Source organism: Gopherus evgoodei, chromosome 2 (assembly GCF_007399415.2).
Source record: "Gopherus evgoodei ecotype Sinaloan lineage chromosome 2, rGopEvg1_v1.p, whole genome shotgun sequence".
NCBI classification, from domain to species: domain Eukaryota; kingdom Metazoa; phylum Chordata; order Testudines; family Testudinidae; genus Gopherus; species Gopherus evgoodei.
This window is the reverse complement of record NC_044323.1, coordinates 192,463,696-192,488,343: the sequence shown is the minus strand read 5'-3', so window position 1 is coordinate 192,488,343 and position 24,648 is coordinate 192,463,696. Positions and strand designations below refer to the sequence as shown.

The 24,648-nt window shown below is 44.4% G+C and overlaps 1 protein-coding gene across 11 annotated transcripts in view; it reads left to right on the top strand.

Moving 5' to 3' along the window:
• ZNF236 (zinc finger protein 236) overlaps positions 1–24,648 on the top strand; it is a 194,944-nt gene that overhangs the window by 83,688 nt on the left and 86,608 nt on the right. For all 11 annotated transcript variants that reach the window (XR_003999074.1, XM_030552614.1, XM_030552613.1 and 8 more), the window contains exons 17-18: positions 8,147–8,298; positions 9,713–9,816. Coding sequence is in view for 10 of the 11 variants with exons in the window: in XM_030552614.1 (XP_030408474.1) it covers positions 8,147–8,298; positions 9,713–9,816 (256 nt within the window). In the remaining variant the exon portion in view is untranslated. The remainder of the gene's footprint in view (positions 1–8,146; positions 8,299–9,712; positions 9,817–24,648) is intronic.

Below are 24,648 nucleotides of genomic sequence, written 5' to 3'. Positions count from 1 at the left end.
CTCATCAACACTGGTTTATGACCCTGCTAGAGCTGTCAGTGGCTGCCCCGATTGCCCTGGCCCTGCACCAGGATATCATCATGCAGGACTGCGGGCACCTGCTCAACCCGGATCTGCAGTCTCTGCATCTCATGGTGTCGAAACTCTGTGGCTGAATGCTATGGAGAGCCAGTGCTCTCTTCCGATAAGGCAAATTCTCCTTGGCAGTAGAAAACCCTTCACTAGGGGGACCTACCTAGCTAAGTGGAAAAGATTCTAATGCTGATGTGAGTCTAAGCAGGTACAGCCACTCCAGGCTGCCATTCCAGTCATCCTAGAATACCTCCTGCACCTCAAGCATCAAGGTCTCGCTCCTTCCTTGATCAGGGTGCATCTGGCGGCCATTTCAGTGTTCCGCCTGGGGGAATCTGGGTGTTTGGTGTTTTCTAACTCCATGGCGATGCGGTTCCTCAAGGGACTGGAGAGGGTATTCCTTTACTTGCACCTGCCGGTTGCACCCTGGAACCTAAATCTGGTACTCTCTAAGCTCCTGGGCCCTCCATTTGAGCCCCTCACCTCTTGCTCTCTTCCACCTCTCCTGGAAGGTGGTGTTCCTGGGGGCCATTACGTCCGCAAGGAGGGTGTCTGAGTTGAGGGCCCTCACCTCAGAACCGCCTTATACAGTCTTTTATAAGGACAATGTGCAACTCAGGCCACACCCTAAATTCCTCCCTAAGGTAGTCTCCCAATTTCATGTGGGCCAGGACATTTGTTTGCCAGTATTCTTTCCTAAACCACACACGGACCCGAGCCACCGTAGCCTGAACACTCTGGATGTCCGAAGGACCATGGTGTTCTATTTGGAGCAGACTAGGCCTTTCTGCAAGTCGACGCAGTTGTTTGTCCCCATAGCCGACAGAATGAAAAGTCTTCTGGTCTTGGCACAGCGTATATCGTCATGGATTGCGGGCTATATTTTCGTGTGCTACGAACTCGCCAAGGTTCCAGCCCCGACAATCACGGCCCACTCGACCAGGGTGCAAGCATCTTCAGCAGCTTTCCTGGTTCAGGTCCCAATCCAGGGGATCTGTAAAGCAGCCACCTGGTCCTCGATGCACACATTCACAGTCCACTACGTGGTCAATGAGCAGGACAGAGATGACATGGCAATCGGCAGGGGTGTTCTCCAATCAATTGTTCCATGACTCCTACCCTCCTCCTATGGTAAGCTTGTGAGTCACCTAATGTGGAATGGACGTGAACAAGCACTCGAAGAAGAAAAGATGCTTACGTGCCTTTTTGTAACTGTTGTTCTTTGAGATGTGTTGATCACGTCTATTACACTTCTCACCCTCCTTCCTCTCTGTTGGAGTCACTGGAAAGAAGGAACTGAGGCTGGGTCGGGTCAGCAGGGGTATATATGCACTGTCATGGAGGCGCCACTCTAGGGAGCTCCCCTGCTGATCCGACAGGAGCCGCTAAGGGAAAAAGTTTCCGATGTCTGTGCACGCGGTGCGCACACACCTAATGTGTAATGGACATGAACAACACATCTTGAAGAATGACAGTTATGAAAAGGTAGGTAACCGTCTTTTCTCTAGACTCCACTGCAACTTACTTTCAACTTCAGGTTTTTTTAAATAAATTTTTGTTCAGGAATGGTCCTGTCTTCCAGTGAACACCAAAAGTTTTTAATATGGCTGTCATATAAAGTCTGCAGAAGGGAAGTTCTGTTCTTTTACAAGGCCCACCAAAATGGGGCTCATCTTTTGAAAATTTCAGCAAGTCCAAAAGAGAGATGTGTGTGATGGGGAAATGTATACCTGGATGGGATAAGGGGTGGGTAGTGGATGATGTAAATGATTACAGGGAGGCTCTTATCCACATAGAAAACTTCAAGAAATTTTACTAGAGATCAAACTTTTAATGTTCAAAGGTTTTAGAAGTTTCTGAGGTTGATAAACTCCTTCCCTCCCTTTTGGTTCTTTGTTCCCTCTGTTCTTGCCCCTCTCAACTCAGATATATCTCCTGGGGGCTCCTCCAATACCTCTTATGTCCCACCCAAGACCTCTGTACTCCCCTGTCTCCTTGCATGCATCTCTCTTCTTACCTCTGAAACATTCCACACCCTTTCAACACCTCACTTTAGTCCCTTGTATGTACCTGTGTGTCCTTTTGTCCTCTCTGTCCTGCTCCCATTCCATGTCTTATCTCCTTTGTACCTCTAGGTTCATTTCAACCTCTCATGAATGGATGCTCTGCCTATCCTGCCCATCTCCCTTGTCATCATCCCATATTTTCCAGTGTCTTTCAGTCAGAGACTGGGGAGTACTACTTCATGCCATTGCTCCATGTCCCCAGTCTTCTATTACCCCTCACTATATCTCATCTTAGACTTCTGCCCTGACATCCTCCACTTGGTTTCCTACCCCTATTTCTGACTCAGGCCTGGTCTGCACTACTCATTTAGGTTGACGTAAGGCAGCTTACATTAACCTAAGTACGGACTACTGCCTTGTCCTGCTGATGTAAGTGCCTGTTTGGGGGCTTAGTTCCCTGGTCCTTCTTGTATGAACAGAGAGTAACAATACCCGAAGTCTGAAAGTGCAAACAATTCAATGTTTATTGGGGTGAACTTCCAGCAAGCATGATTCCAGTTTTCTTCCTTAGTGTCCCCCTTTCCAGCTCCGACATCACAGAGCCTTCCCAGACTATATAGTAAAACTTGAGCTGTGCTTAGCTATACTGTAACCAATTATTTTACTGAAATTTAACTAACCAGTTTTAACATATTGAAATATGATTATTTAACCAATTATATTCCACCACCTTAATTGGTTTACACCCAACAAAATTAATTATACAGCAGACAAAAACAATTACTGAAATTTAACTAACCAGTTTTAACATACAGTAATATGATTGTTTAACCAATTATATTCTACCACCTTAATTGGTTTACACCCAACAATTACAGAACCAGACAGAGATTATACAGACAAACAATAGGGAAGTAGAGACTGCAGTGATAGAACAGTACAGAAATGAGAATTTTCTGCATTCCAGCTATTGATAAGTGAATTCTTGCCAGACAGGATGCTATTAAACTAAGTTTCCTTTTACATTTTTTAGGCTCTTTCCTTTTTTTGGAGGTGATAAGAATATTAGGACAGGATTGTATTCCTAACAGCCCAATAGCACCTTATTTTAATGTGACTAGTTTGGAATGTAAGGATGTGACCATACACTTCCAGTTTATGGCTGACCTCAGCTGCTTAGCTGAAGGCCTTAGTCTGAGGCCTTGTTCTTAGGCTGTCACATTAAGAGAAGGCCCTTACACCAGCAGACAGTGATTTTGATTCTTTCTTTTATACCTTTATAACTAGCTAAGTAATAAAAATACACCTAAATTTTTTAAAATATAGGCCTTTGCAGACAGGCCTGAATATCTATATCCTGACAGTGCCCTAACTACACCGACATCATAACTCCACCTCCACAAAAGGAATAGGTCTTATGTCGGTATAGTTAGGGTGACAGTGTCTGTATAGACACTGCCTTACTTACATTGGCTGTTGGCTATCTTGTCAATTTCAGGGCTCTTGCTGGAGCAAGAAAGCTGAACAGCTAAAGCCTGGCTGCCCCCTGCTCCCAGCCGGCTGTGCCTGCCCAGTTCCCCGTTCAGGATGCTGTTCCTGGCGGGTAGGCGAGAAGCCCAGGCAGCTGCTCCCCGCTCTCGAATTAAATCTATAGTGTAAATATGGAGGTCAAGCAACCGTAAGACCTGTAGTTATTAATGTGTCATGTGAAAATTTTTTCTGATACTTACAAATCTTTCCAGAAAAATACCTGTGGAATGTAGAATGTGGTATGCAAAACTTGAAGGTAATCAGTTTTTGATTGTGACTGAGGAGTGGTTTAAAATTTGGATTTATGGGCACTTATTATGTAATTAAGGTTGAAACTACCTATTGATGCTCCCTAATTACACGTAAATGATTTGAATTACTATTGTTTTTTATTTACTCAGTTTTTAATTTGATTCCTTGTCTAGTTAAATAGCTCCCTTTATAAAAATATAACTGCCTCTTATTACTTCAATGTGTTATACAATTTAGGATATTTTATTTTGTTTTGCTGATTTTGATACTTTGTTACAATGCATTTTAAACAAGAGTTGAGAGAAGGTTTTAATGTCTCTAAATTTATTAAACAGGCCCAATCTGGATCCATTAAAGTCCATTGGAATTTTGTGATTGGCCATCCCATCTGAGGTCTTTACAAATGGAAAAAAAGGCAGAATTACTGATTTTTCTCCAGTTGTTAATTTTCCAGTTTGGTCGTTCATTTCAAATTGAGAAATTACATAGTTTTCATCTCAAAGTATTATGTAATTTATGCTTCAGTTTCTGTGTGTTCCTTGTCATTTGGGAAATATAGATTGGTAAATACTTTTTCCAAAAAAATTGTCTTTTTGGAGTCCTAGTAATATTCAATTTTACCACAGAAATTTATGCTGCTCAACGTGTTTTATAAAACGTAATAAAAATCTCATTTGTATAAGATTTCTCCTGTTCTACTTGGAATCTCATCCACAGATTCCCAACTCTTTGAAGTTTCCTTGAAGATCCTGGAGCCCTTCAGTTTTTTTGAATTTGAGGTAGGTAAGCATATGCGCGGATGCATGCGTTAAATTGGTCGACCCTCTCCCTATGTCTGCATCTGTGCTTCATGCTCCTCAGTTACTTTTTCCTGACAATTAGGTAGGACATTTGAGCCCCAGACATTCTTTTCTTTCCTTGGTATTTATAGGTTATAATTCTTGTAAAATATATTGGTTAAATGTGTAATTTCTTAATAAAACAATGTTGGAGGGTTCTGACATTTTCATAATTATTGCTTCAAATAAACAATCAACCACCCTCCGTATCTGTCAGAGAACAGACATAGACCTATGCAGGTCTATAGAGGCCTCTCTGGATCATACATTACATTGTTCTTGTAGAGATCACAGCCTTTTACAGGATGCCTGTTTTGTTCAGATAGACTTCCTTCCTTTTACTATTTACTTTTTAAAGAGTTTTGATTTCCTCCTCTCAAGGCAGTATAGACCAGCACCATAATCCATTATTCACTTGAGCTGGTTTTGACTACATCAAGAACGATGAAGCACTGAGTTTTTCTTCATAGCTTCTACATGTGAATTCTCCATTCCTCTTCATTTGAAGACATCTTTGGAGGTTCAGAGGCATCCTTTGCCAGAAAATTGTTACCATTTAAAGGATGTCAGTTTTGGAAGTGAAGACTCCAGATCCTGACTGAAAATTCAAATGCCATATTTCCCATGGGATACTATAGTTTGTCTGTGGTCCTTAATGCAAGATTTTTTTTCTTCTAATGAGCTGATTTCCAGAGTGTTTCTCTAATAACTTCATGTGGAAGTGAAAGAAAATTTCTTGGACAATGTCCTCAAGCCAAGAAAGCAAGCTTCACAAGTTGATCATCATACTGCAAGTGGTATAGCATCTCATCCAGGACTGAGAGGGACTGAAGAGCTCTGTGTAAGCTCAGAACATGGGGAGAGATAGCTCAGTGATTTGAACGTTGGCCTGCTAAACCCAGGATTGTGAGTTCAATCCTTGAGGGGGCCACTTAGGGATCTGGGGCAAAATCAGTACTTGGTCCTGCTAGTGAAGGCAGGGGGCTGCACTTGATGACCTTTCAAGGTCCCTTCCAGTTCTAGGAGATAGGATATCTCCGTTTACTACTATTATTATTATAAAAACTTTTCTTTCACCAACAGAAGTTGGCCAAATAAAAGAAATTACCTCACACACCTTGTCTCTCTGATATCCTGAGACCATCACTGTATAACACACTGCAAACAGGGATTCTCCAGTAATAGGCCTCTGTGACTCTACTCAGTTCCAAATATTCTCTATTCCATGTCAGGTGAAGGAAGAAGATATGTAAGTTTCTTCAAGAGAGAAGTATGGTTTTTTGATTATAGCACAGAACTGAGAGTCAGGGAGATCTGTATTCTATATCTTGTTCTGTCACAGACTTCATATGTAGACATGGTTGGTAAGACACATAGTTGCTTCATCCCTTATGGTCCCTATCTATAAAATAGATGCACTGTAGAAGTACAGTAGTGGTAGATACCTTCAGCATCTTCAGAACAGTTTATATTCAGTCCAGAACTTCTTTCAAAAGCAAGGCCTAATACTTCAATGTGACCAAACAATAACTTTTATTGTACAGATCTTCCTTCTGAGCATTTTGTTTGAAACGTTGAGATTTTTTCAGGACTTCTTGGAAATTGTTCAGGATGTCCATAATTCCTTTGCTGTAAAACCATGAAGTGAAATGGATGATGTTCAGTCATAGTGACATTTTAGCACCCTTGTCTAGGGAAAAAGATACTGTGTTAACTCATCTTGGCTTGACTGGATTTGTAAGTGGTCTCTTCTGGTATATTTAACAACAGTTTAGGGGGGTTTTGGATAGGGGGAGACATTGTGCAAGTTCTCCTAAAGGTCACAATTTTTGCTTTTGAATTTCTTGTTCTTTTCAAAGGTGGCCTGAATATGTTCTTGCTGAAACATTTTCTTTGCTATCAGATATAAATTTGATCCCAAACAATCTTCTCTATTATTACTTTAAACTCCTGTGATACTGTTCTTCAGAGTACCTTTTTTGTTCTTCAGGGTACCTTCTGAGTCTGGAAGTTACCTCAGCCAGGTGAATAAATGATCTACAGCCTCGGTTAAGCAAGCTGACCATTAGAAAAAAGAGGGAGTTGTGGTTCGGAAGTTGCATCCTTTTCTTCTTGGAGATTCCTCTGAATTTCACTTTATTGAATCATATTTTCTTCCAACCTTGATTGATCTAGGAAAGAAATAGTTATATAAGCTGCACAGTTACACTGAGTGATTAGTTATAAATAAACTAGAGCCAGTTGCAGGTTTTACGTACAATTATTTGTGACTTTACTATACTGATAACTGTATTTCTCTGTTGTGAGAACTACCGTACGAGGGACTGGAAGGAAAATTCTGCTTTCACCTGACACATCCCAATTAATGATACTTAGTAATCTGCAAACATTTTGTAAGCATTGCTGTTTAGGCTCTGATGCTGTTGTGGTCATTTGATATGCTTGTACAGTTCTACTTTATTTTCATAATCTTCATCTGTTGTCCATTAAAGGCAAACGACACAGCAAAAATAAAATTGTACCCTTTGCTGTTCCTTAATGATGCATAATGAAGGCCTGATTCTTTTCCACCAAAAATTTGTACTTGTTTTTTATATTAGAAATATCAGATTCTGTCGTCTTTTTCTTGTTTTTGTTCTTGGTTATTTTGTTGTTAAAGGGTTATGTTTGATGTTGACGACAGAACAGGCTGAAATCTGAGGTATACTTTCCTGGCTTCCAATTAGCCTTTTGTGATGGCACTGTCCCATTTGTTCCTTCAGCAAAGAGGAAGGTTATAATCTGATATTACCAAAGAAAAACCACAGAGAAAATCTTTGAGACCGTCTTTATGCATGTACATAAACACAATTTTATTTTTACTTTGCAACTTGTCTTTAAAAGGCACTACTTTACTATAAACTAAAGAGTGGGAATATGTGGAGGAGATCCAAAGTAGGAGAAAATGGGGTTACTTTATCTGAAACTGGAGTTCTCCTATTGGGTCATCTCCTCCACTCACCCGCCATACTCCCCTCTGAGCTTTGCATCTTTGTGATTGGCTTCCAGTGTAAGTAAGGGAGCGTGATATCAACATGGATAAAGGGAGCTGGGTCAACCTGTTTGACACATGCATGCTTACCTACAAGAAATTCAAAATTTCAAAGGCTCTGAGGTAACAGAGGCATCTCAAAGAAACTTCAAACTGTTGTTCTATGGAGGAGATTGTCTAACAGAACTCCAGCTAATGGTAAGTAACCTTATTATTGTGAATATTTATTAGATGCCCACAATGCTTATGTATTTTGCTTATGCTTACTAGTGAAGAGTGTAATATTATAATTTTCTGCCGTAAATGACTATTTAATCTTTTTTTGAAGTTACTGTTTAAGTAGTGCACTATTTATTTGTCCCATTTTACACATTTTCCGTTATTCTTGGATTTTGACTTTCTTTAATTTCTGACAGGTTTTACAGTGAATGATAGCTACAATCAACAGAATCAATTTTCAGCTGTACAGCAGCTACAGGATTCAAGCACACTTGAGTCTCAGGCTCTTTCAACAAGTTACCATCAACCAAATCTGCTTCAAGTTCCTAACCCAGAGACCATTAATGTGGTGAGTATCTATGAAAGATAGAATATATTGTTGTTCATTCTGTGAGGCTGACCTTTTGAAGACATTAGCCTCTTCCAGGGGAAGGTCATGAAAAGCACCGAGAAAATGAGGGAAAATTCAAGAAGACTTTTCTTGCTTAGTCATTTTTCTTTAAGACACAACAAAAGCAAAACAAACTGGAAAAAACCCCAAAAAGGCAAAATAATAAGTTTCCCTGTCTACATGTTTAAGAATATAAAAACATGTCACTTTATTTTATATTTTCTAGCAGTTTCCTTTCTTAAATCTAAAAATCAAGATATGCATATGCTATGGATACACTTAATGAGAGTCATTGAAAAAACCTTACATAGGCAGATCGGATATTCATTATGCTAATTTATGGAACAACTCTTATGAGTTAGACTTTTAAATGTTTCTCAGGGTTTTTTTTATTTTTTGGTGCAAATGACATGCTTTGTCATTATATAATCTTAGCATTACCTTACTGTATCCTACTTGAATGCATGCTGTAACTACTTTGAGATTGTTTTCCTGATAGCTGTGCTATAAAACTGCATAATATACAACCACATCATATCCTCCTATGATGAATGTTGGGCACGGATCAGAAGACCTGACAAACTGCAAAGTTAGATTCATAGATTTTGAGGTCAGGAGGTACTATCAAGATCATCTAGTCTGATCTCCTGCACAATGCAGGCCACAGAACTTCACGCGCCTGCTCCTATTATAGACCCTTAAACTCTGGCTGAATTGCTGATGTCCTCAAATTATGATGTAAAGACTTCAAGTTACAGAAAATTCATCATTTACTGTAGTTTAAACCTGTAAGTGACTCATGCTGCAGAGTAAGGCGAAAACCCCCCAGTTCACGTCAAAAGACGTGTTTTAGTATCTCCAGAGGAGTTAGGTGAGTATTTTCTAGCTATCTACATTAGAGCTTCCTTTTCCTTCAAATTTCATGATGTACCAGCCTCACTGTGAGGCAATGCTGTCATTAGTCCTATGAAAGGGCTATGTATAGTGACTGCTCTTTGATTTTGCCCGTTACATGACCCAAACAATAAGACCTGATTGCAAATTTGACATAGTTGGAACTCCCAGTGAGAGGGCAAATTTGTAGTGTACTGGCTCTGTTTATCCTGTTTTGTAAACCCCAGTAGCCCTTCTGTCTCTGCACTTTTGTTACCCTCCTTGCCTCACAGTAGAGGAGTGCTGGTCCATTGTTAATATTTAGATCCACTGTCTAAATTCTTAGAGAATTTGTGTATTTATAAATCTATGCTCTTATACCATTTCTGTTGAATACTTGAGATGTACACTTGCCCCAAGTCTGTGATACAGACTTCTATGCCTTGACTTTAGTATTACTGGATTTAAGATTTATCTTGGATCTCTATTTTATTTCTAGACTACTCGCCTCATACAGGATCAGTCACAAGAAGAACTTGAACTGCATGCCCAACGCTCCCAGTTTCTTGAGGACAGTGAAGATCAAAGCAGACGTTCATACAGGTCTGTTATTTCATTTTAGCCTGTGTCACTTGATTTGCTTATTTTCTTACATTACTACCATTTAAATGTAGTCAAGACCAATACTGTTAAGTGCTTTGGAAACAAACAGTGCCATCTAAAAATTGATCCATGACTTTGTAGAAAGTCAATATAAAAAATACATTGTGAAGGCTTTTTGATGATCATTTGGTTCACCTTAGAGAACAAAGGTAATACAACATTCTGAACAAAACTTCAAACGGTGGAGAATCATCACTGAGAACTATTCCAAATAGATTTCAGTAAGCTGGCTGTGGGAACATACGTTCTTTAGAGTGTTTGTCCATAAACTTATGTGTAAAGATACGTATTCCACTCCTGGTGTGTGAATGCTCTCTGCACTTGAGATCTGAGTCTTTTGGCCAGCAATATCCATGGGAACCATGTATGATCCCTGAGTGCCTGTTCCTAGGGCATAAAGGGCAGAGAAGCCCAATCAGCTTTCAGTTCCCTTTCACTGCCCATGACTATGAGATGGAGCAACCTAGTGTCCATGACTTGTTGTGTTTACCTTCACTGTTTTTCCTATGTCTTGTAAATGCTAGTGTTTAAATTAGAGTGGGTTAGTTAGCTTATTGTCCTGTTTTGTCTGAGGGACTCCCATATCCCCAGCAAATGTATTATTCATAAATTCTTTTTGCAAAGGATTTTAGAAGCCAAGGAAGTATGTTTGCAGATGTTTTTGTTCTACAGCTCCATAAGACTGACTGCAGAAGTGCCCTACTATATTTTAGTCCCACTCCTTAGACAAGTTCCACCTTTTTCTATGAGTGTTTCAGTGAGCTCAGGATTTGTCATTTCCAGAGGTTCATCATTCAAGGATCCAGCTTCTGTCTCTGGTAAGACAGACTATAGCGGGGTGGTTACCCCGCTCCTGCCCTGAAGGGCTTAAAACAGCCCTGGGAGAGGGCTGTGGCAGGGAAAGCAGCTACTAGGCTGATTGGGGAAGCAGCTGCAGCTGGGCCACGCCCCAGTCAGGCCTCAGCTGCCACTATATAAGAGGCTGGGAGCCAGGAGCTCAACAGTCTGTCTCTGCGTTGAGAGAGAGAAGGGCCTGGCTGCAGGGAGGTTAACCAGGTATCTGGAGTGGAGCAGGACTGGGGAAAGGCCAAGGGAGCCAGGGAGCTCTGCCTAGGAAAGCCCTAGGCTGCAGGCCTGGTAAGGCCTATTAGGTACTGGGTTGCAGGGGCAGCCCTCGGGTAGCCAGAGGCAGCAGGTCCAAACCCCTTTGCCTGTGATGAATGGCTTATACTGCAGTCTGCCCCAGTGAACAGGGACTAGATGGAGACCGGGCAGTAGCCAAGACTGAGGTGAAGTGGGGATAGTGGGTGTGGGTTCCCCTGGTAGGGGGAGACCCAGACTGGGGGGGTACTGCCAGGGGGCAGCACCCAGCTGAAGGGGCACCGGCATCCTGGGAGGGACACGGGGGCCAAGCGGCAATGGGACACCAGCCTGCAGAGGGCTCTCCAGAGGCTGGATGAGCTAATTCCCTGAGACAACCAGAAGGAGGCGCTGCAGCAGTGAGTCCCACACGTTTACACAGACAAAAAGTTTTCTGAGAATAAGCAGCATCACTCCTTGGAGGAAAAAAAAGGTAGATTGCCTGTGAAAGCTTCCATTAAGAAAAGATCTAAGTCCCCTATTCTCCCATCCCAAAATTAGGGCTTTGTTGCAATGCAAGATTTGCTAAAATAGGTTTACGTTCTGAGCAGACATCCACTGGATATTCCTAATACTACAAAATGATGTACCTTGGATGGTGGAATCCTTCCAGTCACGTTTGCAATGATTTTTGTGCCACCTTCCAATCAGAACCATGCTGGTGATGAATTCATCCCTTGGGGCTGTAGTGGCGCATGTGGAGCATCATGTGCAAGTCCTCTGCTTATGAACCCGTGACATCCTGTTCCTTGCTGTTTATGAAGGCCTCCTTTTTGGTTGTAGTTACCTCAGGAAAATGAATTTGGAGAAACAGAAGCCCTCGTGGTAGACCCACCCTATACAATATTTCATTCTGAAATTATTTTTGTCCCCACCCTGATTCCTATGAAAGGTGGTTATGGACTTTCATTTGAATTGGATGATCCATCTATTTATATTTTTTCCTAAACGTCACTCAAATAAAGGAGAAGCTAGGTTGCATACTCCGGTGGGGGAGCATTGCCTTTTATTTACAAAGAACTAATCTGTCATAGTTTCCTTGAGATAGATTATAGTAGTTACTGAACAAATGAAAGTCATCTAATTTCAGCCCAAAGGCTGTCTGAATGAGCTTCTGGTTGTATTAGGTCCTCTTATGATATGGCTAGTTTAGACTTTTGCAGTTCAGGTTTATTCTAATAGGGCTCAGGCATCTTCTGCAGCTTCTTTGTGAAGTATTCCTATCACAGATATCTGTAAGGTGGCCACTTGTGGGAGGGACAATCCATACTTTTAAAAAGAAATATTCCATTTTGAAGCGTCAAGGTCAGATCCTTATTTTGGCAAAGTTGTACTATGATCTCTCTGATTAGGCTGAGCAGTAACCTTCTTAGATTAGGTTACTGCTATGTCAGTCACCAAGGATAGAATGAGCGTGCCTGTGTGTGTGTGTGTATGTATAGATATGAGTCTAAAAATATGGAAGAAAGAAAAATTACTTACCTGTACAGGAATTGAGTGGTGATTGGGCTCCGTTGTCCTTTATGCCCTTGGTATGGAGCATGGTGATACTCAAGGTGCATGTGAAACCTATCAAAAGAATATGCTTACAGGTCAATAAGTAACTCATTCTAATCTAGCACTAATTGAAAGAAGTATAGTAAAAACAGTTAAGGTAAGTGTGTTAAGATGTAGGCACTAAGCACTCTTTCTCACAGCCATGGGTGATGAGACGGAACTGAGAGCTAGTTGGCCCATACTGCTCTTTGTGCCCTTGGTACAGACTATGAAGACACTCAGGGAGCAAGTGTAGCCCCAGGGGAGGTTGCTGGCCAAAAGACTGTGATCGCAAATATGTGGAACGCCTTCACACCAAGAGTAAAATATATATATGGACAACACATCTCGGAGAACTCCACTTATTGTACAGATAAGCAAATAAATTTCCTTTGTCCTTGCAAGAGTATAACAGGATAAATATGGGTGCAACCTGTGCAAAATACATAACCTGTGGTACCATTGGATGGCAGTCACATTACCCATACAGAAGATGCTGACGATTCAGTGTGCAGAAATGGCAAGTTGACCCCTTTTGTAGAGCAGATGATAGGATTATATCCCTGTCCACTTTGCTATGAACACCGAAAAAGATTCTAAAACCAGGAATGTTATGTGCTCAGGATGTTCCTGGTGTACAAGTACACTCTATTTTAAATAGGTGGTTGCTTCTCAGTCACCTTTCTTCAAAGTGAAGACATGGGGTGTTTGAAATTGAGTGGTGATTGGCAAGCATTTTCAGAGTTAAGGGAGTGTGCGTGTTTGTTTTTTTAAGAGGTTGCAAACTTTTGTATGTTAAAGAGCTCTATTTTTTTTTGTTTGTTTTGTTTTTGTTACTAGCTCTAATTGGAAGGTATTGTAGAAATTAACTATAATTTCACAAGAAAAGACAATTTGGGGGAGAAGTTCAATTGTTTCATTTCACTGGGTTGGAAATAAACCCATTTTATGTTTTTCATGAAACTTTCAGTGATTTTTTTAAATAATTGGAATGTTTGTTAAGGTAATGTGAAATCAATATGAAATATTTTTGCTGCCAAAAAAGATGTTTTTAGCATTCAAAAATGTTAGCAATGGAATGATATGCATCAAAACTGATGCATAGCATGGTAAATTTCACAAAAGAAGATTTCCCATGTGTTGACAATTTTTTGTGAAAAGTTTCTTTTCCAGAAAAGACCAATTTTGATCAGAAAAACTTTTTGTATGTAAAATTTTAACCTGATCTACTTCCATTCTCAATGGACATTGCAAATGTTAATGAATTAATCTTCACAAATAATTTACTCTTCCTCACAAGAATATCCTCATTTCCCAATTGGGGAAGCTGAGGAACACAAAAATTAGGTAACTTGTCCAAGCTCACAGAGTGTGTATGTGCTAGAGCTATTAAGAACTGAATTCTGTTGTTGTTTCCTGATGATTCTGGACAAAATACCACCATTGTTGCACCACTTTAAGTTGCGGTTGCACTTGTTTTAGGTAATTTAGGGCTGGTCTCCTCTACCAGGGAGATAAACGCTGCTGCAATTGATGAAGCAGCAATTGATTTAGTGGGTCTAGTGAAGATCTGCTAAATCGATGGTAGAGTGCTCTCCAGTCAGCCCCGGTACTCCAGCTCTCCGAGAAGAGTAAGGGAAGTCTACTGGAGAGTGTCTCCCATTGACTCAGTGCCATGAAGACACTGGGCTAAGTTGACCTAAACTACGTCTACTCCAGCTACATTGTTCATGTAGCTGAAGTAGCGTAACTTACGTAGACTTAGCTCCATAGTGAAGACAAGCCCTAAGATGGACAAGGATTTGAGTTACATGTGATGGGATTTGGAGAAACCAGAAGACCGAGGATATTTTTATTAAACAATAAATAGAACCCATCCAAAGGGTCTAAGAGTTACCAGCTCCTGCAATTAAGACCCAGAGGAATCAGTCTAGCACAAAGAATGTAACAAATACATTGCAGCATGAAGGTAATTCTAATGGGATAAGACATTTTAGATCAGAGTTCTCCCAACAAATTTTTTGGTGGTCTCAGAGTTCAGCCACTAATTATTGGTGATGGGCACACTGACACTGTTTTCCTAAAATACTTTATTAACTTTAGGAAAAAAAAATAAATATGCATATATATACATCCAAATCATTGTAATCTATTTATGTAGTTTTTTTTATAGACTCAATGATTAAATTAAATAATGCTCAGTTGTCTTTATTCTTTACTGGACCTAAACAGTATAGAAATACAAATAAGGTGCTTTGCACATTCTTGTCTTTGTTGTTAATTCTTTTGCATTTTTGGTCTGTACAACAATTCTGAAGTAAACTTAAAAATGCTTTGACATAATAGAAGTCCAAATAATAATAGTAGTGTGGAACAGACTATTTGCAAAAGTTCAGGAGTTCTTTGAATGGAAAGTCTGCAGGCTCTCTGGTTCCCTGTGAAACTAGAAGGGAAATTTCCAGGTTAGCATCAGTGAGGCAGTTTCGGTACTTATTCTTCAGAAAATGCAATGGAGTGAATGCCAGCACAGTAGTAAAAACAGGGATAAGAAAAACAAAGCAACTTTAACTAGAGGCTTGTAGGTGTCCTCAAACATGTACATGTTACTTCAGAACTGCTATATTGTAACACTGGGTTGACTGAAGTATATTTTCATTCATTTTTTTCTCCATGAGAAACTTGAGATCACTTAAATCCAAAGAGTCAAAGGAAGCTAATCTGTTTTGCCAGGCAGTTAGTTTGTTTGCAGCAAAAAACCTGACCAGAATTGTTGAATGAGTCAGTCACAAAGGTGTACTGATGGAAAAAGTTTCCCTCACTGAAACGACTTTCAAGTTCCTCCAAGAGGATACTTAGGTATTTGGTTACAGCTAAGCCACGTTTATGCTGCACATTCTCATCCTGAGAGCTGAGAAACTGATTAAACTAGTAAAAAAACTGAGAAGTCCTGTTCCTCTTGTAGGTGCTGGACGATGTTGGTGATTGTCAATCTAAACATATTAATTATTTCAATGCTATCAAATATAGTTAGCTGAGGTTTTTGAAGCTCCAGGCTTAAAGAAGCAAGCTTTGGTAAAAACTCTTTCAAAAAGAGCAGGCAACCATGTACTTCTGGATCTTGTTGCTTTTGGCACTTTATTTTTGATGAAACTCTATTCTAAACTTCACAGCTCTTCTTGGAGCTCAAACAGCCTCTGTACAGGGTAATTAAAACTAAGCCAGCGGGCTGGGTTGTAATTCAGCAGCACTGTGTGTATATCTCAGCTCATTTCGCTCAGAGTTGCGAATCTCCCTTTGTTGACAGCGTTGATGCATTTTTTTCACGATGGATTCAATCCATACTTTTCATTGAAGCCTTGCTGACAAGTACTGTATATACTCGTTCATTAGCCCATTCATTTATAAGCTGTCCCCCTCAAGATTGATAGGTAAAAATAGCAAAAATTGTATGATTCTTTCATAAGTTGACCCTATATTTCAGGGGTTGGCAAACTTTGGCTCCTAGCCTGTTAGGGTAAGCCACTAGCGGGTCTGGACGTTTTGTTTTCCTGGAGCCTTCACAGGCATGGAGCCCCTCAGCTCCCAGTGGCCGCAGTTGGCACCACTTCCCACAGCTCCTATTGGCTGGGAATGGCAAACTACGGCCACTGGGAGCTGAGGGGCTCCATATCTGCAGATGCTCCAGGTAAACAAAATGACAATGTATTAAAATCCATCAAATTTTGGTGTAGACCTGTTTATAAGCCAAACCCTGCTCTTTGATGCATCACTTTTTTTACCAAAAATATTCAGCTTATGAATGAGTATATATGGTACTTCTTGGTGGGCAAAACAGTGAAACAAAAAAAGTTTGTGTACCTTTCTGGAAGCAGTTCAACACCCCTACTCATGCACTTTCCATAGGTGCTGCCACATCAGTTGTCAAGCCACAGAGATTATCAAAGCTAACACGGCACTCCTCCATTCTTCGAGTGCTTGCTCATGTGCATTCCATTGCAGATGTGTGTGCTTGCCACATGCACCAGTGCTGGAAGTTTTTCCCTTAGTGGTATCTGTAGGGGACTATCTCTAACACCCTCAAGTGGTGCGCGTAAGCACCAGTGTAAGGGTCGCCGCCAGCTACCCCACCCTCAGTTCCTTCTTGCCACCAGTGACGGTGCTGTAATGTCTCCTTGCCTCGGCAAGCCTATCCTTCTCAACTATACTCAGTTGCAAACTTTTTTGTATATAGTTGTTATAAAATGGGTAGTTTTATAGTTCCTTTAGTGTAGTTTTGGTGCAGTTTGTTAGTCCCAAATGGGACTTAGCCTAGGGATGGGGCACGTCCTGGTCCCTGGGCTTCAAACCTTATGAGTGCTGCAAAAAATCCTGTGCCAGTCAGTGATCAATCAGCTTCCATGGGGAAGTGTTTAGGGGAAACTCACATTAGCGACAAGTGTTGCATTTGCAAGAGTTTGACAGTGGACCAAGAAGGAGCGTGACATTAGTTTCTGAGCACTCCTTATGGAGTCAGCCCTTATGCTGGCCTCAGAGCCGACCAGGGCAGACTCTGCTCCCAGCACCGTGGGTTTGGTGCGGAGTGTGCTGCTGGCACCGATCCCCATCCTTGATATCAGCTTAAAAAGTAAAGAAAGGCCGGGAGAGGACATTCTCCTATGTCCTATAAGGGAAAGGAGAGGACTGGAGGAGAGCAAAGACCCACGAGGGGCAGCTCTTCCTCCCCAGATGGAGGTTGGGCCCTGACTCCTGCTGAGCAGCCGAGCCCACTTCAGGACTTGCCTGCCACCCCAGGGAGCGGCAGAGTTACTCGGCACCTGGCGGTGCTGTCCACGCTGGCCACAAAAGCCATCCTGTCCCTCCCAGTGCCACCCACACTGGCTACGGATGTACCCCATTCGAGGAGTAAACTGGCCTTGGAACCCTTCCAACAATCCCCATCATTACGGCACCGCTCCTCACTGTAGGAGGTGCCCCATCAACGCTCGCCTGAGTAACGGCACCAGCCCACGGCCTGGCTGGCCTGCTGGAGTCCCCAGCATTGGTCCAGGGATTCCAGGCAGCGTTCCTCAGGCTCGAAGTGGTGATCACCAGTGGACTGGCACAGACCCGCAGAGGCATGGCACCAGTGCTCAGAGACCCAGTACTGGAAGCATCTTAGCTGCTCACCCAGCACACGGCACAGCTCTACGGTGTCAAGATGCTGGTCCCTGGATCCATGGCACTGGTCGCCGGACCAGCAGTACGGCTCACCGCGAGCATGTTGACGGTCTCCAACTCGTCAATTGGCCGGCTCATGCTCCCTCTCCCGTTCGACAGAGTGGCACCACGAGCGAAGCATAAGGCATCAATCACCGGGGTTCCATCACTAATCCACTGAACACCACAACCAGTCACCGAGATCATGGCACCGTGATCCGTTGCCTTCCTACAGATCCTCAGCACAGGCTCAGGACCAGGGCCGAAAGGATTGAGGTAGACAGGAGGTTCAGTACCGATCTGGTCCCCCAGACATGTATCCCTCTCCTCGGGCTCTGACAGTGAGGAGGAGATTCTGCCCATGGGCCAGGGCCAGCTGTCGGGCATCGGCATTCCCTGCTGGCAACCAGTGACAGCATGGCCACATGGCCAGAGGCCTGCCCCTTGGCAACTCTGAAACCCGAGGGGCCTTGGGAGCATCCAACAAACTGTCGACAACAGTCTACTGCCCACCCCCGAACTCAGACATGGAGTCCGAGCAGGCTCCCCAGGTCCAGCCAGCCTTGGATGAGGCTCCAGTGGTAGTGGCAGCAGAGTTGGCAGACCCACCTGTATCTGCCTTCTCATCGTCTTCACCTGATGAGACGATAGCAGGACCCTCTACCCAGTTTCCTGGGACAATGCCAAAGCTCACCAGGAGCTCTGAAAGAGGGTCACCTCCAACTTGGGGCTGGAAGCCGAGGAGTTGGCAGAACCCTCGGACTCCTTGTTCAACTTACTTAGTGTGGCAGCCCCAGCCAGGGTGGCACTGCCTTTGCACATGGGGATGGCAAAAATCACCAAGGCCTTGCAGCAGACACCTTCCTCACTGCCACTCATCTTCAAGTGGGCAGAGCAGAAATACCATGTTCCTGCCAAGGGGTACGAGTATCTTTATACCCACTCTGCCCCAAGCTCACTAGTTGCGTTGGCAGCCAATGAACATGACAGACAAGACTAACCGGGATTGATGCCCAAGAACAAGGAGGCAAAGAGGCTCAATTTCTTGGGTAGAAAAAATTGTTCTACTTCCAGCCTCCAGCTGAGTGGCCAACCCCCAGATCCTACTTGGTTGCTATGATTTAAATATCTGACAGTCCATGGTCAAGTTCTCAGACACGCTGCTGAAGGAGCCCAGGAAGAATTTCCTGGTGATCCTGGACAAGGGTAGGGCATTAGCCTGGGCATCCCTCCAAGCTGCCTCAGATGTGGCTGACTCTATGGCCCGAACTATGGCCTTGGCGATTTCAGTGAGGCGGATGTCCTGGTTGCAATTGTCGTGCCTTTCAACAGAGGTTCAGCAGTCCATCTGAAACCTTCCATTTAATGGTCTAGTGCTGTTTTCTGAGTACACAGACAGCAAAATTGCATGGCCTGAAAGACTCGAGGGCCACTTTGCGCACCCTGGGCCGGCCTATGCATGCCGGAACTGGCAAGGAGGTGGTTTAAGCTGCAACAGACCCATAGATTCAGCAGCTAACCTTGGTCAGAGCCCTTCCAGAAAAAGGGCAAGGGCTATAAGCACCAGCAAGGCACCCAGCCAGCTTTCTCCACTCACTTGAGCTCCACCCTGTAACCAGCAGGGTGGTAAGCAGGCATTTTGAGTGTGTGCTCAAGGGCCACCTTCCAGCCTGTATTCTGCTCCCTTGTTATTTTCCAACCGCCAATCACCTTCCTCCCTGCCTGGGCCTCTGTAACACTGGACCGGTGGGTCCTCAGCACAGTAGCAGGGGGATATATCCTCCAGTTTATTTCTATCCCTCCTCTCCCATGCCAGTTCCCCGTCCCTCTTCAGGACCCTTGTCATGAGCATCTGCTTTCCCAGGAGGTACAAGGCCTTCTCTGAGTGGGAGCCCAGGAGTAAGTCCCACTGCACTTAAGGGATACGGGGTTTTACAGGTTCTGCAGGTCTATGGCTCATCCTCGACCTGCAGAACCTTAACAAGTATCTCAAGAAGTTGAAGTTTCATATGGTCTCCCTGGCGTCCATCATTCCTTCCCAGGAGACTGGTACACCTCCCTCAGTTTGAAAGACGCTTGTTTCCACATACTGATTTTCAGTGCTCACAGATGATTCATGGTTGGGACTGCCCACTACCAATTTGTGGTGCTCCCGTTTGGCCTGGCAGCAACGCCAGTTGTGTTTACCAAATGCATGCTGGTGGTGGTGGCATGCCTCAGATGTCGGGGTATCCAAATTTACATGTACCTTGACGACTGGCTCATCAGGGGTCTGTCCAGATCCAATGCATCGAGGTGCTTGCAAACCACTTATTGAGCACTGGGCCTGCTGAGAAACTAACAAAAATCAATATTAATCCGGGTCTTGCGGATAGTTTATTGGAGCGGTTCTCAACTCTACCCGAGCCAGAGCATTTCTGCCAGATGACAGGTTTTGGGTAATGTCAGATCTAATTGCCAACATTGCCACACATCTGCTCACCACGGCCTGGGTCTGTCTCAGACTACTGGGTCACATGACAGCATGCACGTATGTTGTCCACTGTGCGAGGCTCAGACTGCACCCCCTTCAAATGTGGCTAGCCAACAGTCTATTCCCCATCCAGGCACCCCCTGGACAAGGTCTTCGCGGTCACCCCGAAATACCTCTCTGCAGTGGTGGACTGACCTGAAGTTGGTGCTGGAAGGACTGCCCTTCAAGAGTCCACAACTCACAGTCTACCTGATATTGGATGCCTCTTACCTTGGTTGGGGAGCACATCTTGGTATGCTGCAGACTCAAGGGCCATGGTTTCGGGAGGAGCTTGTGTTACATATAAACGTCAGGGAGCACAGGGCCATCTGCCTAGCCTGCAGAATCTTCCTACGCAAGCTTTCTGGCCAAGTAGTGCAGATGTTGACAGACAATATTGCCTTGATGTTCTACATCAACAGGCAAGGGGGAGTGTGCTTATCGGCTCTCTACCTGGAGGCCCTACATCTGTGGGACTTCTGCATCCAGCATGCGATGCACCTGGAAGCCTCGCATCTTCCTGGTATCCAGAAGAGGCTGGCAGATCACCTCAGCAGGTCCTTCTATCACCATGAGTGGTGACTCCACTCGGAGGTAATCGAGGCACTCTTCCAAAAGTGGGGGGCTTCCTGAGTGGACCTGTTCACCACCAGACAGAACAGTAAGTGTAATCAGTTCTGCTCTCTCCAGGGCCTTAGCAGGGGCAACCTTTCTGATACCTTTCTCCTGTCATGGTTGGGAGACCTGATGTACACATTTCCACTGATTCTGCTTATCGGCTAAGTCCTGTTGAAAATCAAGGGGGACATCATGAGTTGTCATGATCGCCCCAGTGTGGCCTCACCAGCATTGGTTCAGTGCACTCATGGAACTAGCCGTGGCAGCCCTGTGGCTACAGGCCAGCCACCCAGACCTGTTCTCAGATGACCGCAGTCGGCTCCTGAACCCAAATCTTACCTCTCTCCACCTCACAGCTTGGATGCTTCATGGCTGAACCCAGAGGAACAGGCCTGTTCTAGGAAGATTCTGCTTTCTAAGAGAGCCTTCTGTAAGTCCTTCACCAGAGCAACTTACGTAGTGAAGTGGAAGCTCTTCTCCTGCTGGGCATCGGAGTGCAACATCTCCCCAACCCAGTTGTTTCTGCAGTCCATCTTGGATTACCTGCTTCACTTAAAGCACCAGGGCTTTGCCTTCTCTTCGGTCAAGGTGCACCTGGCAGCCATATCGGCCTTCCACCCTCGCGTCCAGGGTAAATTGTTCTCACATGAGATGTGTGACTGGTTCTATCACAGAGACCCCCTTGAACTGTGTTTCTGTCGACACATCCATGAACTCCTACTAGCCTCTGGTGGTACTGCTTGGGAATCCCCTATAATGGAATGGACATGAGCAAGCACTTGAAGAAAAGACAGTTAGTTACCTTTTCGTTACTGGCGTTCTTCAAGATGTGTTACTCATGTCCCTTCCATGACCCACCCTCCTTCCCCACTGTTGGGAGTTTCTGGCAAGAAGGAACTGAAGGTGGGGGGAGCCAGCAGCCCCCCTTATACTGGTGCATACGCATGCCACTCCAGAGGGCACCAGAGCCAGTCCCCTACAAATGACACTGAGGGGAAAAAATTCCAGCACCAGTGCATGTGGTGAGTGCACACACCTACAATGGAATGGACATGAGCAACACATCTTGAAGAACACCAATTAGGAAAAGGTAACTGTCTTTTGTGTCCCGGACACATTCAAAAATGTGTTTGCCAGTTGGCCTACCTCTGAGGCTCACCTGACATAAAACACCTTCACAATTGTGCTCTTCTGTAATGTGTCATTGCTCAGTGGTATCTCTCTAAAAAGCTTACTTTCTGGTTCTACAACCAGAACAATTTTCCCCAGGAGTTCTCCGTCGCTGAATGGTTTCCTTGCTTTCCCCAAAAGTAGTGAAACTTTAAAAGTAGCCACGCAAATCTGATCCACTTTATTCAAAAAAATCTCTGAGCTGCTGCTGTTGTATTTTGAACTTGGGTCTTGCATCATGTAACAGTTTGCACCTTATGGTAGTTCTGTTTCAAGTTCCTGTGCATTAGTGGTATATTGATGTTGCATTGCATCAATTTTGATTTGGTGAATTTCTCTCTTACAAGCAGTGCACACTGCAGCTTGCTCAGAAAGTGAATCAGACAACTTCAGAAATACAAGAAACTGCTTTTACCACTGGTCTTGAAATGTTTGTTTTTCTTCCATCCATGTTTTGCTTTTCTTAGCAGGAGGTGGGACCATCTCTATATCACATTCAGGGTCACATCCTGGTGCTGATTTGTTGAAAAACTTTGATATTCATTCGTGTCTTTAAGTCTTTTGCCTTCTGCCACAAACAATCTCAGCCTGCTCAAACACTACACAGTGACGTTGTCGATGATGACATTGACCAATAGCTGCTTACGGATCTACAGTAGTGGGAGATGTACACACAGTATGAAAACGTTTTGTGACTTGAAAGGAAACCACACCTATGTAATTCAGCTCTGGCTGAACTGTAGCAATATGTGGAAGGGAATGAGTATGCATTATGATTTATGGCATTTACAAGACAACTTTAAAACTTTACATTTCTGCAATTGTTGGGGCACTCGGGTACATAGGAGTACTTTGACTTCTGTATTTGGGGCAGCAGGGCAATGTGGATTTAACCAGGACTGAACAGGGCCTTAGGGGTGGGTGATGTGGGCAACTGTACACAGTGCAGTGGTGTGGGGAGCGCCAGGGTCAAGAGGCAAGGAGCAGTCCAGGCCTGGGGTTTGAGGCCACGGAAGGAAGCTCAGGACAATGGGGAGAAGGCAGCAGGGCCCATGGGTGATAGGTGGGGAGCCCAGAGAGGCAGGTGGAACTAGGGATATCATAGAATGTCAGGGTTGGAAGGGACCTCAGGAGGTCATCTACTCCAACCCCCTGCTCAAAGCAGGACTAATCCCCAGACAGATTTTTGCTCCAGATCCCTAAATGGCCCTCTCAAGGATTGAACTTATGACCTGAGTTTAGCAGGCCAATGCTCAAAGCACTGAGCTATCCCGCCCCCCAGTAAATGATGGGGGCAGTGCTTAATTTGTAATGAAAGAAGTGTCAGGGCTCAAGCTAGGCAGCCAGAGAGTGGCGGCTGCTGGTGAGTGCCAAGTGTGCTGTGAAAAGTGATATTTGTATCTTTGTTAATATCACTTTTCACAGCAAATCCTGGCAAATTAAGACCTGGATGGAGGGTTGGGGGGGTGCTGCCATGGGGCTGATGATCAGCACTTTGGGCCAGCACCCGCAGGAGCCCAAGGTTGGTGCCTGCTGCTGTGTTGACAGGGCTGGGGATCATTGTCAACTCCCACGTGTCCAGGGGTCAGCACCTGGGCTCCTCACCTGCTCCTGCATGGCTGGAGCTAGGGGTTGGCATCCAGGGCCAGCATCCGTTGCAGTGTGAGCAGGGCTGGGGGTCAGCACCCCCGCCATGTGTCTAGGGGTCAGCATCCAGGGCCACTGCTTGGAGACTGTGGAGTCTGCTGCAGTGTGACTGGGGCTCATTGTCGGCATCCAGGACGAGCACCCGCTGAAGCCAGCTGCCGTGTGATTGGTGCTCCTTGTCTAACGCAGGGGATCAGCACCCTATGCCACGTGGCTGGGGGTTGGCACCTGGGGTCTGCCCTTTGGATCTGCACCTGCTGCTGCATGACTAGGGCTGGGGGTAGGCACTCAGCTCCAGCACCCGCTGGAGTCTGCAATCGGCGCTGGAGCTATGCACCCAGGGATCGGTGCCTAGAGCCTGCGCCCGCCAGAGCCCAGAGTCAGCAACTGGGGCCTGCAGCCAGGGCTGGGGGTTTGCACTTGGGGTTCACAGCTGCTGTCACATGGCCAGGGTTATGGGTCAGTGTTGGCATTCGGGGTCAGCATTTGCCTGGGGGTTGGCACCCGAGGTTGGTGCTTGGGGTCTGTGCCCACTGTCTCTACTCCCTCCACGCACCCTCGCTGCTTGCTTCATCAGCATTGTATGTCCCATCTGTCTCCAGAAGTGGTGAAGGGCAGAGCATCCAGGAGTAATTGGGAGGGGGAGAGGGCAGCTGATGCTTTGCTGCCTCCACCCCCGTTCACCACCCAGGAGGCTGTCATGGCCACAGAGAGAGCCCCTGGTGACCACATGTCTGTACCTGAAGAATTTATACTTTCTAAAACTGTGTATTTGGAAAATATCTCTGTATGTTTACCTACAGAATTGTTTTATCTGCTTTGCTGGCATTATCTTACTAGACCATAGCAAAACAAAAAAATACTACTGATTATATCAAAGCTGTGAATGCTGCTTGTACTAAACTGAAGTGGTCAAATACTCCCTATATAACTTCACAAAATCTGAAAAACTT